Source organism: Phaethon aethereus (assembly GCF_964289735.1).
Source record: "Phaethon aethereus genome assembly, chromosome: Z".
NCBI lineage: Eukaryota > Metazoa > Chordata > Aves > Phaethontiformes > Phaethontidae > Phaethon > Phaethon aethereus.
The window spans coordinates 67,593,947-67,607,779 of NC_138577.1; the positions used below are offsets into that span (position 1 = coordinate 67,593,947).

At 40.5% G+C, this 13,833-nt stretch overlaps 1 protein-coding gene across 1 annotated transcript in view; it reads right to left on the bottom strand.

The window, feature by feature from the left end:
* Positions 1-5,649: 5,649 nt before the first annotated feature.
* Positions 5,650-13,833, bottom strand: part of GRAMD2B (GRAM domain containing 2B) — a gene marked incomplete at both ends in the record, with an annotated part of 34,601 nt that continues 26,417 nt past the window's right edge. Inside the window, 5 exon segments of the mRNA XM_082013227.1 lie at positions 5,650-5,691; positions 9,360-9,453; positions 11,166-11,267; positions 11,710-11,797; positions 11,992-12,114. Coding sequence (XP_081869353.1) covers positions 5,650-5,691; positions 9,360-9,453; positions 11,166-11,267; positions 11,710-11,797; positions 11,992-12,114 — 449 coding nt within the window.

A 13,833-nucleotide genomic window follows, 5' to 3' on the forward strand; every position in this document is an offset into this window, starting at 1 on the left:
TTTTCACATGATTCATCTGTGAGAAAAGGTTCATGGTTATTATACACGTTGTAGAAACAGCTGTTAATACAAGCTGACTTTCTTCCCACCTTGCCTCTGCTCCAGAATGTGGCCACGTGTGCACATTGCCACGATAGCAAGCTATAAGTGAGGGAAGGCTTCAGAGCTGTATTTTGCCCTGTGTGCCAGGTCCAGCATGTAAGTTTATAATTAAAAGTTACTCATTACCGTTTCTTCTTGGAAGGAGGCCTTATCTATCTATCTGTAGATAGTGTGAAGAGTTGTTTTTTAATTTTGTACTTGACAGCACATTGGAATGATTTTCCTTTAATCTCCTGCTAAGCACTGCTAAAATGCCTACTCAGTGGAAAATTATCTTATCAATACCAGTAAGTGAGAGCAGCAGCTGAAGAGGCCTTTATTGTACAGTCCAAACTGGCTGCTTTGCCAAAAACTAATATATCCTTGTTATGATGCTTAATATAGAATGTCACACCTCCAGAATAGGATGCAGTTACTACACCATCACGCATCATGACATGAGATTGTTCTTTGTTATTTAAAGCTTTTATGTTACTTTTTCAACTTTGAGAACATAATGATCTTTTAAGCAGTATCCAAATGAACTCAGTACAGAAACTGGCAAGGCAAGAAGGTCACATACACAATAAAATAGATTGGCACAGGCTCCACACACAATGAACAAAAGGGAAAAAAATGGGGAGGGGGTGAAGAGCTATCTAGACTGAATTCACAGAGCTGGCAGCTAGAAAGCCTAGTCAGTACGAAATATATGTGGAGAGCAGTAATTTCTAGGATACCCTCTTCAAGGAGCTAATTTCCAGTTTTTTTGGTACAGATGTCTGCTTAGTAAACAGACATCCAACTCAGGGTGGCTACTCCTGCCAGCTGTTCCACTCTTGGAAAGGTGTTTGGAACTTCCAGGAGAGGGAAGATTTCTGGCAGAAATACTGCCCGTTGTGGGGAAAAATGGTAAAGTGATTCAGTAAGGGATAGCTGGAATATTCTTGTAATTTTTGTATTAGAAACACAAGCTTGGGGAAGGCTTTGCTAATGTAATTGCCTTGAATTTCTGCCTGAAGTCTGCTTGCTAAGATGCTGCAGCCTGAACATTTCTTTGTAAATTATAATAAAGGTGATACCAGGTATGGAAGAAAGACAAAAGCTTCTACCTATTATACCAATCCTGCTGGTATCCTCTCTGAGCACTTTTCTAATAGTTCCTTCTTGGGATCATCCCCTTTGAGGGTCCTACCAACAGCAGGTGTACACAAGGGCTCCTAATCACAGTGTTGCAAAGATATAGGCCCAGTCACCCAAATAATTTTAGATTTCATCTAAGCTGAGTAGGCACAGTATCACTGGCCAATTTGACTAAATGGTAACTTGAGGGTCAGTAGAAGCCACCAGGAGGAAAACCAGAAGGTCTAAAAACCAACTATATATGTACCAGTTATACGCCTGTATTTTGGACAGGCATCATAACATTGTGAAGCTCAACGAATAAACTCAAGTGCTGCTGATTTGGTGCATATAGTGCACATTGTTTTATTATATGCATTTGGCTGATACTTTGTGATGCAGCCCTGCTTCCCTGGAGATGGCTGAATCCCTGCCTGCCCATGGGGAGTGGGGAATGGATTCCTGGTTTTGCTTTGCTTGTGTGTGGCTTTTGCTTTACCTATTGAACTGTCTTTATCTCAAACCATGAGTTTCCTCACTTTTACTGTTCTGATTCTCTCCCCCATCTCGCTGGGCATGAGTGAGCGAGGGGCTGTGTGATGCTTAGTTGTGGCTGGGGTCAAACCACAACAGCTGCTGATAAACAGGGAATAACTTAAGAGACAACTAAATGAAATTTACTGGCATATATTTCGTTGTGGCTGTTTGCGGAACAACAGGCTATCAAGAAGCTCTACAATTATAAAACTGTATTACACTGACTGTATAACCCAAGAAAGCAAAAAAAACCCCATCCCTTTTGTAAAGTTTCATTACATGCAACCATGTGTAGCAGAAAGCTCCACTGGGTTCAAACCATAAACCTAGAAGTGTCAAATGAGATTAGTCAATTTTCCCTCTTGAGCAAATTTGCATGTCACTCAGTCTCACCAGGCAAACTGAAAGCAGGTGTTGGCAAAATCCTTCCAAATGACGTTATTCCTCTGCTGTTTACAGAAGCATACACACAGGCACTGAGCACAAAAGGAACTGTTTGCTCAGTTTTCTGCCTAAATAGCCACCTTTTTCGTGACCTTTATTGCACGTCACACCTGCTCCGTAAATGCAAAACCTGCTATGTTCTTGGGAGTAACACCTCACTAGCAGCTGCAGCTGAACAAGCTGAGCAATAGCCTGCAAAGGCCTGGATAACACCAACCTGGAGATTTATTTAGCTTTTTTCAGCTGACTGTTAGCTGGAAACTTGGAAATGAAAGTGCAGGCACAGCAGGAAGTGGAGAGCATTACTACACACCTGCAGTGAAGGTTCAGGTGAAAGCAGTGACATGATTAAATTCAAACACACACACACACACACAAAACTGTTCATCTTTTCTGCAAATGCTAATGGGAGTTACTCCCTTTCATGTTCTGCTGAGAGGGGGCTTTATATTACTTCCCCTTCTTCGAGTGCTAGCCGCATCCTTCACACCTACAGCATCATAAACTTGATATCCCTCAGCCCAAGCCAGTTCAGGCAACTAATTTGCCATAAAACTAATTCAACAACCCCTAAACACAACCAGCCTCTCCAAACCCACACTACTTTTCCCCCTCCTTTCTGCTCTCTGTGAAAATACACAAGAAAATAACGGCTAGGAATATGGAAAGGGAGAGAAATTGAAAAGGAGGACTCTTCCTCTTGAGAGAAGCTTGAACATAGAATAATTCCAAAACAGCAGAAAATCTTGCCTATATATGCTTCCATGTTCCCCCCCACCACCCCCGCAATGACTATTAGGTATTTGGTACACTCTGATACCAGCGAGATGGAGAAAAACACTTTAAATTAGTCTCGCCAGGCCAGTCCACTTGCTGGTCAGTGGCAGAATGTATGTGGAAAAATTGGATCTTGCCTGGGGCTCCCACACACAATCACCATAGTATCTTGGGAGTTTACTCAAAATTAATTTTCTGAGAAATAAAATCAAGCAGCTGTTTGTTTGTTTGGTTGGGTTTTTTTCCCCGCCTTACAATAAACACTTACATGAACTGAAGAAAGTTGGGCTAAGACTGTTAAGTAACTGGGTCACCAACTACGACTAGCGAAAACATCTGTGATGTGCCCCTGTTGCCTTCCATACACCTGCAGTTTCAATGCATCTTGCCAGAACCTGAGCCGACGTGACCAGAGAGCCCCAAGCACTAGGCGCCAGTTTTCTTTGGAGTGTAATTTGCTTCTCCTCCATTTGAGACAGTTACCCCTTTGTCCAGACTCGCCTCCCCAGGAGTGCTGCCGCAACAGGCTAAGGGCACACGTCCACCTCCGATTATTCATTCACTCCGGTAATTATTTGTTCACTTATGGCTAATGATAAGGTGTTAGCCTGCCTGCGTTACTTAAGGCACATGCCAAATACTATCCCTCTCCTCTCATTTTCCTATAGCAAAGCACATGCTGATGTAATGGAGTAATCGGGTAGTTCAGTTCAGCTGCTGGATGTAATCAAGTTGCCTTGAAGTTCCTTTGATAAAGGTGATTTGTGGCATCAATTTTTGAACCATGAACAGAATTACCCACTTCTGTTACTGATACAGAATTAAAGATAGGGAAGTAGAGAAGAAGGGAGAGGATGAGGTCGGAGTCCAAAACATTGCATAAGCTGTGTAACTGTGGACAAAGAGGAGTAGGGGGAAGCGGGGGGGGGGGGGTGGGGGGAAAAATAACTAACTTATTTCAGTAGTTTTCTAGAGATACTAAGTATTCAAATAATCTCATGCTAGCAGAGGAAGGAAGGGCAGAGGCTGCAATAGGGAGAACAGTCAAATCTCACAGATTTCTGACAGACTGTGCTCAGGTGGAATCTTGAGCCAGGCAGGCACTTGAGAGCACATAAGGCTCTCTAAGCTGCCGCAACATTACAATAAATTTCCAACATCCTTCAAAGAGGAATCACTTGAGAAAACTAGTAAAATTTCCTCGAAATGCTGGGGGCCAAATCTGCTCCTACTGTTCTGTCACTGCAGTCTGGGAAGCGCTTGAGTACAGCTGAGTAAAAGGAAGCACATCAGCAGGATGCTGTTCCTAACCCTTTGTGTTGGGTACTGGCTTTTGCACAAACTTTGCACTGCGAGGTATGGAGCCTCATCATCATGAGTATCATGTTTGACTAGATCTGATGGATGGAATTAGGTTCATCAAAATTACAGAACTGAGTCACTTGCTTTAAAAAGGTTTATTTAAACAAAGTAGGTACATTTCACAGAAATGGTTATAAAATGCATAGCATATTATAAACAATACTGTTACTTTATAGATACTAGTTATTATTGTCCTAAATATTGCTTTCTAAAAACTAACCAGCTTGCTTAGTGTATCAGAAAGCTACAAATCCCCAGTTAGCCCATCTTAGGCATTGTGGAAAAAAAAAAAAAATAGTATAACATAACAAAGCAGGTGTCCACTTTTTCATTCACTCTACCGATTGTTTGTATTGCTGCATCATTAATTCATCAGTTCTGTTATGTGGAAGTATCTGGTCCTTTGAGTCACATACCAAGACTAGATTTCCAACAACCAGAGCACAAATTGCACTTGCGCAGCAAACCAAAAACCCCATGCAGCTTCAAGGAAAGCTGACTACAGGTCTTAACGCTGATTAACTTAATGGACAGAGACTGTATGAGTGGACAAAAAACCTAGCAGTTTTTCCAAGTTGTGCAGATATGCCACACCCATACTGCTAGTCATAAGCAACTTGATTGGAAGTTGGCGAGTCCATACATATTTCAAGCTTGACTTCAATGGAAATTGAACGCCAAGTAGAAACAGACCTTACCCTCAGCAGTGATGCAATGCCACAGAAAGTGGAATTGAGACCTTTTCACAGCACCTGAGAACTCAGCACACCTCAAACATTCAAAACTTCACATAACCAAATCCAGAGGTGTCCGCTTTCTGAACTGCAGGATGCCAGGACACAAAGAAGTAAAAATGAAGATCACAGCACTGATCCATAACCATAGCTGATACAGATACTAGCTCATTCACACAACACTTCAGCACACGAGTCCTGACTGAAATTCTTCCCATTTACACTTCTATGACAATGGGCAGAAAGCAAATGCTGAGGTAAAAGGAGTTGCACCAGGTTTGCACTGGTGTAAGCAAGTCTAGAATCAAGCAAGCTATAAAATCCATTAGTTCACGCACAACAGAGAAGGAAAAATCCCCTTATTTTGAAAACATATAGACACACATAGATCAAAATATGTATGTTTTCAAGAGCTACAGATACATGCTCAAGAATAAACTGACTTTCTGCACTATGACATGAGCTTTACTGTAGTTTAAGCTTGGCTTGGACTGAAGATAAAGAAGCTTGAACTCTGGCCAGCAGAGCTCCTTTGGAACTGTTTGTCAAGAGAGAAGAATGAGGCCTGAGGCAGTCCCAGAACATCGACTTTTCATTCACCATCTTCAAGTAGTTTTTGTAAGTTGTTCTGTATCTTAGAAAAAGAGAGAAAAATAATTGGGAGGCAGGAAGTGTTATACTGCATTTAAAAAAATAAATTTAGGACATACTCTTCAATAATAACACTCTCTCTGTGCAGGTTAAATCTGTCATCACTATTCATATCAATAGTATTCATTTTATTAAATGCTTCCTGCAGTAGAGTCAAAGGAAATATCCGGATATGACCAGCCAGCAGCACACCTAGCTTTCATATTATGAGTATCTCCTGCAATTTCCTCCTATAGACTCTTCCCTTCATTAGGTATGAAGAAATAACTTTAAAAAAAAAAAAATACCGCTAGAAAGAGACAAGAAACCCAATTATTTTGAACTTGATCAAACCCCAATAAAACCTTTGAATTTCAAAGTTGCACCTTTTAGGTTTAAGTGGATAATTCAAATAGTTTTGTATAGCTGGCTTATGACATGTGCACAGCAAAATAAGGTCTTCTAACCATTAGCAGACATGTTCCCACTTGCCAGATTTAGTGTACTGATTGTGGGTTATCGTCCCTGAGTTACACCAAAGGCAATACCAGCCAGTCGCATCCTCAAGGATGATTTGTGCAGACCTATTTTACACAGCCTATTTATCCACCTTTCATCTCCTTGTCCTTAGAAGCAGAGAGAGGAGAACATAGTGGGTCACATCCCCTGGCACACGTGTTGTCTATACCTTAGCAACTAGCAGTCACTGGCTATAGAAGGTTTAGTCACAGCTACGTTCAGGCTTTAATCTGAGGAGCCACTGTACTTCCTGTTCAAGGACACCACTTTTTCATCCGACCTCATGATTTCTAGCCCAGATGCTAGAAAGAGGGGCATTTTGGGGAAAGGAGAACAGTAAGAAGTGCCTAATTTTATAAAAGTTACTTAATGCATACACAGGAACTGCCTTTTAACAAGCTACAACAGATTAAGGAAATGAGTAACATTAGGCCACATTTTCCCTCCCCCAAACTAACGCTTTATCCTCTGATAGTCATGGTACATTTTTAACAACCTGTTAAATATACTTAAACACCAAAGCAAAATTCTGCTAAGACATGGTAATTCCTGGGCTCCAAGTATGAAGTACAGCCTGTAAAAATCACAAGGTCACACTGAAAGAGCCATTGCAACATACTCTTGCATTGAACGTTTTTTTTAACTGGAAAGTAATTTTTAGTTTTTAACCTAGATAATTTCTGTGCTCTCGTTTACAACACTGTGGTAACTGTGGTTACAATACCAGGAAGCAAGGGGCAAGATGACAAGTTACACTGGAACTTTTATGCTACCTTTGCTGCTGAAGCAAGCTGCAGACAATTATGACCACTTTTCCCTAAGGCATATGAAACAGTTAAGCAACTGTAGGTAGTAACTTTGCTCAGAGAACGTAAAGCTATTAGATTTCTACCAGTTTTGCAGTAGAAGAGTAGGGTCAAACATCCTGTTCTAATTACTGTTCATCTAGATTAGAGAGGACCGGGATGTGGCAATATGTAGCTACCCATTTAGCAATACTTATTTAGCTTGTGTGCACAGCAGTTGATTGTGTCTTGAGTATTTGGCAAATACAAGGCAAGACTTCAAGGATCCAATCTTGTAGGCACTAACTGAAAAAAGCACATGACTTAAGACTCTAATTCAGGACAGAGAGTCACTTATCTGGGAATAGCTGAATGATCCAACCATCCAGCTGCCTTTTTCTGTGTCTCCAATCAGAGACTATATAAGGGAGTGGGAAAGTGCCTAGCCCTGCTGCAAAGGGCTGGCTGGCTGGCTGCCCACCGAAATGAAGTGAGGTCTCCCATGAACCATCTTGCCAGCCTGTCCCAGACAGCTGGAAAGCAGTAAGCTCTTAAATGACCTAATTTGGCTAAAGACTGTATCTGGTAATCATCTAGTAAGCACTCCCCCCTCGTATTCATATTGTTATTGTCCAGATCATACAGAGGGGTTATGCTAGCATTACTCTAGACTTCCACAGCCAAGGGGGTGGAGATGTGGGGGAAGAAACCTTTTTGGCAGTCTTTGTAAAACCTACACCACACAGGTAAACAGTGATCCTATATAATTCTAACTTTATGCTATTTGAGAAACTTGGTTTGGGGAAAAAAGGGTGTTGAAAGACCTTGGCATGCAGTCAGTTTTAGAAAGAGGCAAAAATATCCCATGTGACTTAAGCACATAGGAATTAAAAGTAACTTTTTTCGCTCCACTAATACTTTTTTCATGCTTGGCCAGTGTATGTGTTCCCAACACATAACATTTCATACACCTGTATTGGGTGCAGTCGTTGAGGTTTAGGGGCAAGCGTGGGACATAGAACAGAGGGCTGCAGGGGCAGCTGCTGTGGGAAAAGGCATGGGGCTGCCCTATGCTGGACACAGCCGCTCCAGCACCATCCAACGGACCCACCACAGAGCTGAGCCCCTCAGCTGAGATGGTGATGGAGCCTCTGGGAAAGAGCATTTAAGAAAGGGGAAAAACACCAAAACAGAGAGAGGAGATTAGAAGTGTGAGAAACAGGACAAGGAACACCAAGGTCAGAGGAGGAGGAGGAGGGGGAGGAGGTGTTCCATGGCAGAGATTATGTCCACGCTGCAGCCCATGGAGAACCCATGCCTGGTAGGCAGTTACTTCCTGAAGAACTGGAGCCCTTCGAGGAGCCCACGCTGCAGCGGGGAGAAAATGGGGGAAGAAAGGAGCAGCAGAGAGAAAATTGTTATGTACTGACTGTAAACCACCCAACCAGCCCCATTTGGGGGGCAGGGAGTGGGGTGAGGAGTTCAGGAGCGAAGAAGTGAAGTCAACCCTGAGACAGTGGAGTAGAAAAGTGTTCTATGGTTTGTCCTTGTTTCTCGCTACCCAAATCTATTTTAACTGGCCCCGTATTAAATTGATTTTCCCAGAGTTGAGTCTGTTTTGCCTGCAATGGTAAGTGGTAAGCAATCTCCCTGCCTTTATCTTGACCTATGAGCTTTCTCATCTTATTTTCTCCCCCTGCCCTGCTAAGAAAGGAGGAGTGCGAGCAGCTGGGTGGGTGTCTGACTGCTGCCCAAGATTAGGCTACCACAACACCTGAAGTGGATATAAGGTCTGCACAGCCACTCTTGGTTTGCATTGGTTTCTAATTTAAGCCAGCAAGTGCATTTAGTTTTGCAATTAGAGAATGATAAAAAAATAAAGGTCAGGTATAGAGAATTACACAGCTGGTGCAGCAGCATTTTTGTTACTAAGTAAAACAGGTGCATTCCAGGCACTTCATATGAAAAGGTTGACTAAATATGAAAATTAGCATTGTTTTTCTTAATAAAAGAACCAAAACTCAAACAAAAGCCCCAGACAGAAGAGTTCATCAAATAGTAATAAAGGTCAAGTTCAGAATCCTTAGTCTTGATGGACAAAAAACCTGAGATCATTACATGTAGTAATCACCCCTGAAGTGTGCAGTTTATTAGTATTCCTGGTTGTAAGCCTCAGCTCAAGGCAGAACATTTACACATACCAATTCTTGTACTTGTGCTAATTTATAGCCAAAAAAACTGTGAAAACATGCCAACTTCTGGTATCAAATCGGTGCGTAACTTGGTGCTTTTCAAAATAACAGACTACAGAAATTCAGCAAGAACCTGATTAGTGTATCAGCATTTGCATTATATCATAGGAAGTTACCTTTTCCAATTTTATAAGATTAGCAGTTAACTCATCACAAAGGGCATCAGCATTAATTTGCAGATGAGATCCCAAACCTTGGCGCACTGGATGTCTGTCAACCAAAATGAAGAAGTAAGTGTGACAGAAACAAAAAAAGAGGAAAACAGAACTGTAGTAGTTCACACGTGTAGATGGAAAACACAGTGGTGACACTGTGAACTGTACTTGATTACAGAAACAAACGCCTAACTCACTTCTGCGCTCTTGACTACATTCTTTATGTGGTCTCATTCTCCAGAAATCCAGATGGAAAACTTTACAGTTATTTCCACTGGAAATAAGTTGAAATGTTGCATAAATACCATGTCCTGTGACTTGGAGGAAACCAAAAAGTCCAACCCGTTGTCACTGTAGAACTGCACATTAGATCATCTTGTGTCTTGTACTGTTTGGGATCAGAGCAATGGAAAACAAGACTTTCTCATGTAAGAGTGCTTCAGAAGAGGGACACAGTCTCCTGCTAATAAAAACATGCCAGAAGTGGGAAAATGGCTTTTGACATGAGGAGAGGTTTACCCCTCTCCTTGCATTATTGGTAAAATATAAATGCAAGCCTGTTAACGAACCATTTCCTTCCCATTCCATTCTTAATAAAGAACCTAGCTCTGTCTTCTGACAGTGCTTTCTGCAGGAGACAGCTGAGAGCAGCTGGATCCTAAGCAGCATGGCCATTGTTCAGTATGACCACAAATGCCCTGTCAGAGTGACCTGTTTGTCATTGATGGGTCATCAAAGAAAGCTGAATTAACAAGCACATTTATTCACAAGCTTGCTAGATGTTTGAAACACTCTGAAGACAGTTCCACCCAGCCTGGGTACAGCTCTGTCTTGAGTTTTATTTCCCCCCGCTCTGTTTTTCAGGTGGTGCTTCTCCAGCTGCCAGCATTCCCACTCATGCTGCATGTGGCTGCAGGTTTTGCACTGAGATTTACAAATGACTTTTGAAGCCACATATTTCAGAGCAGCTCAGAAAAAAATCAGCTATAAGAAAGGGAGAAGACTTAATGCAAAATTTAATGCTGAATAAACTAATGAGTGTTCTCAGGAGTATCCAGTTAACTGCCTTCTGTTCAAAGAGAGGAGCAGGAAGCTGATACGACTTACAGTGACTTACTGCTGTAGTATTTGCCCCTGCACTGCCTCTCCATTTGATGTTTGCATATGTCCTATTCATGCAACATGGAGATTAAAAGAGAGATATGCAGGGCAGATGACATCCATGACTCTAGCTACAGAATGGAACTATCTATGGAACTATGGCCTCTTTCTCTATTTCCTCTTCAAATACATGTGGGGCTTTTTGTGTGGATTTTTTTTAATTTTAGCAAGACAGGATATCAGTTGCTAAAGGGTATATAGGCAGCCCAAAGCTTTAGAAAACATTATACAAGCAAGACAGATGTATTAGCCCAAAGATAGGAAGTAGCTTCTGTGATCTTAGGCTATTTAAATGACGTTAAGACAACAGTTATACTTTTTCCACAGAATTCTTGCTCTGGAAAGCAACTGCTTTCTTCAGCAGTTTACACTGGAGTTACTCACAGCTATCCGAAACATTCTCAAGGCAGTAGTACACCATGATATATCACATTTGTACTAAAAGTCTTAAACAGAAAGCTGTGAGATGAGGCTATTACAGATACAAGGACTATAGGACACCAAAGTATCACAAAGGCACTACAGTATCACAGTGGTTTCTGAAAAAACTAGATAAGCATGACAAAAAGATTTTGAAACCCCCAAATTTTACAGACTGTATCTTACTCCTTAATATGTGAATCAAACGATGTAATGGAAATAAGACGCTCCTCCAGGATGCTGATTTTATATCTCATGTAGAAGGTAGAAAATATTAATACACAAACACTGTAAGGAAGAAGAGTAAGCTACATCAGTTAATGGAAACTTTAAAGGTATCTGCCAAATTTAATGTTAAAAGCCATTGAAACTGTTACTTGTACATGTCGAATACTAAAAATATCACTCATAGAAACACCTCAGGAATACCCATCGGTGGAACACAGACAATTATGGAAATCTCATCCTTGAGTATGGCTTTGCTAAGTGACATGTAAAATGAATTTGCAAGTAGTTAAACTCTTAACATTTCCTGAACCAAAGACCCTTTGCTTTTAAAAGTAAAACACCTGTTAAGCAAGCCTGCTCCAGCATTTCTACTTCTGAAAAGTATGAAGGCTACAATTCCCAATAATTTAATTTTTTCAAGTGAAGCTTAGATTATATTAATCTATGTAACCGTAAGAAAACCCTAGTATTTTGAAAATCTTGGTATTAATTGCTAACTTACAGAACTGCGTAAAATATAAGTACATGGTTCAGAGAGAAGAGCTTCTGGGACTTCACTTTGTGGAAGAACCTGAAGGCTTCGGAATGGCCTGTGAGGAAAAAAAAACAAGTGTTACTGTGATCAAAGCAGACCACGGCACACAAACGGTGTCTTGAAGCATGCAACAGATAATATAAACAGAGGGATAAACATGAAAGAGATCTTCCAAATTATGTGAACTTGAATAATTATGTGAACTTATCTCAACTAACTCCAGCTGAAGATCTGCACTTGACCCCTTACCATTTCGAGGACTGTTTCGGGCTTTTCCATCAGGTCCACGTTTACTGTGTGCATCTGAACAGACAGACTTTGCCTCAGTCTTGGAAACTTTCAAGTGAGTCTGTGACTCAACGACACGATAATCTGTCAAAAGCAAGATTTTTAATAAAGCTGAAATATGAAGTCAGAGGAAGCCATTGGTAGTTTAAGTTGGTCAAGGAGTAACAGGAAGGAGGAGTATTTTAAAAGGTGCATTTCTGGACTTGGATAGAAAGCAACAGTTGGTTTAGTAGCCTTAGAACAGTTTCCATAGTAATTCCACATCATCACAAAATATAAAGAAGCACCTGGTCTGTAAGAGGATGATATATGCTGTATTTACATTTTCAGATCCTTTGAAAGATGGGAACCTATGCAAAGTTTAAAGGTTATCACTGAATTTCCAGACTGAAGATTATACAGACACAATAGTAATCTCTCAAAAGGACTGAATATGCTAGAGTAATGATTCCAAATTACTTCAATAGCAACATCAAATGGAGATACTGCATTGTTACTTTAAAAAAGGAGATTATGGCTCCCGTTACTGACTGTTTTTTAAATACAGACAATGTCTTGAAAGAGATGGGACAGAAAAATCCACTCACACTCAGTTTTACTTGCACACCCTGGACTGTTCTAATGAGGCACAAGAAACAGAATCATAAGTGACAGATGTACTACTTGCCCCCCAATTCTTTTTCTGATTCTTTAACTAGATATTGGTTTTTTCCTTGTGGAAAAGGACAATGGAAACATTTGAAGTAGTTATTAGCTGTAAGGAAGACAGCAAGTTAAATCATTATTCAGATGCATTCATGTGGCAAGTGCGAACACCAGATTTAGTTAGTGCTTCACAAACACCACCAAAAAGTTAAAAATACACACAGAGTAAATACCAAAGACTAATGAAAGCAAAAAGCCCCAAATCATACCACTGAACAAAATACGCATAGCAAAAAAAAAAAAGTTAATTAAAACTAACGTGACAGAAAATTGCTATAAAAAGAAAGATAGTGTTTTATTTAAAAGGAATGCTAAAAGTTTCTTGTTATACAAATTCTTTTATAGGCAAGATGGAACCTGGAGTAACAGCAGCATAGCAACACATTACTATGTTAATATATTAATTGTACAGCAGCATAATACCCTAGGTTTTGCTAGTAACATTCAGCATGTGCTATATGAAACAAATTCTCCTGTACTTATGAACTTCTATGCAGTGAGTTTCTACACAGTATTCCTGCTAATTAGGTGAAGAACTTGAGGCATATAAGATTACAAACAGCTGTGTTAAGAACCAACAACTTTAGACAGTTATCTTCAAGTGTCTTAATAACTACAAAGAATAAAATAATGGTTTAAAAAGCAAACCCACAAAAAGATGTAAAAAATAACATTTTAGATGACCAAATGCCACTGCGCTACAGAATATTATTTGTATAGATTAAAAGTTACACCGACTTGAACTACTGTAGATGAGGGGGTTTTGTTTATTTGTTTTTCTTTGTTTTAAAGGAGGAACATGTCCTACATTCTATCTCTGCTAGCATAACCTATGGGGGGATGCAGGGGGCAAGTAGTATATGGATGAGCAACTGGAGGCAGTAGTGACAAGAAAATCTGCTGCTTGACCAAGTGATTGCCTGAGTCTGGATTACAAAGGGCTACAATAATGGAAACACAACTATTGTTGCTTTGAGGAAGACCTTAAAAACCACGCAATTCTCTAGGACTCTGGAGAATGTAGATTCCACGTCAGGAGGGGATTACAGAAGCAAAAGCAAGAGCTAAGCCATTCTCATTTTCTTGGAGCCATAGGAT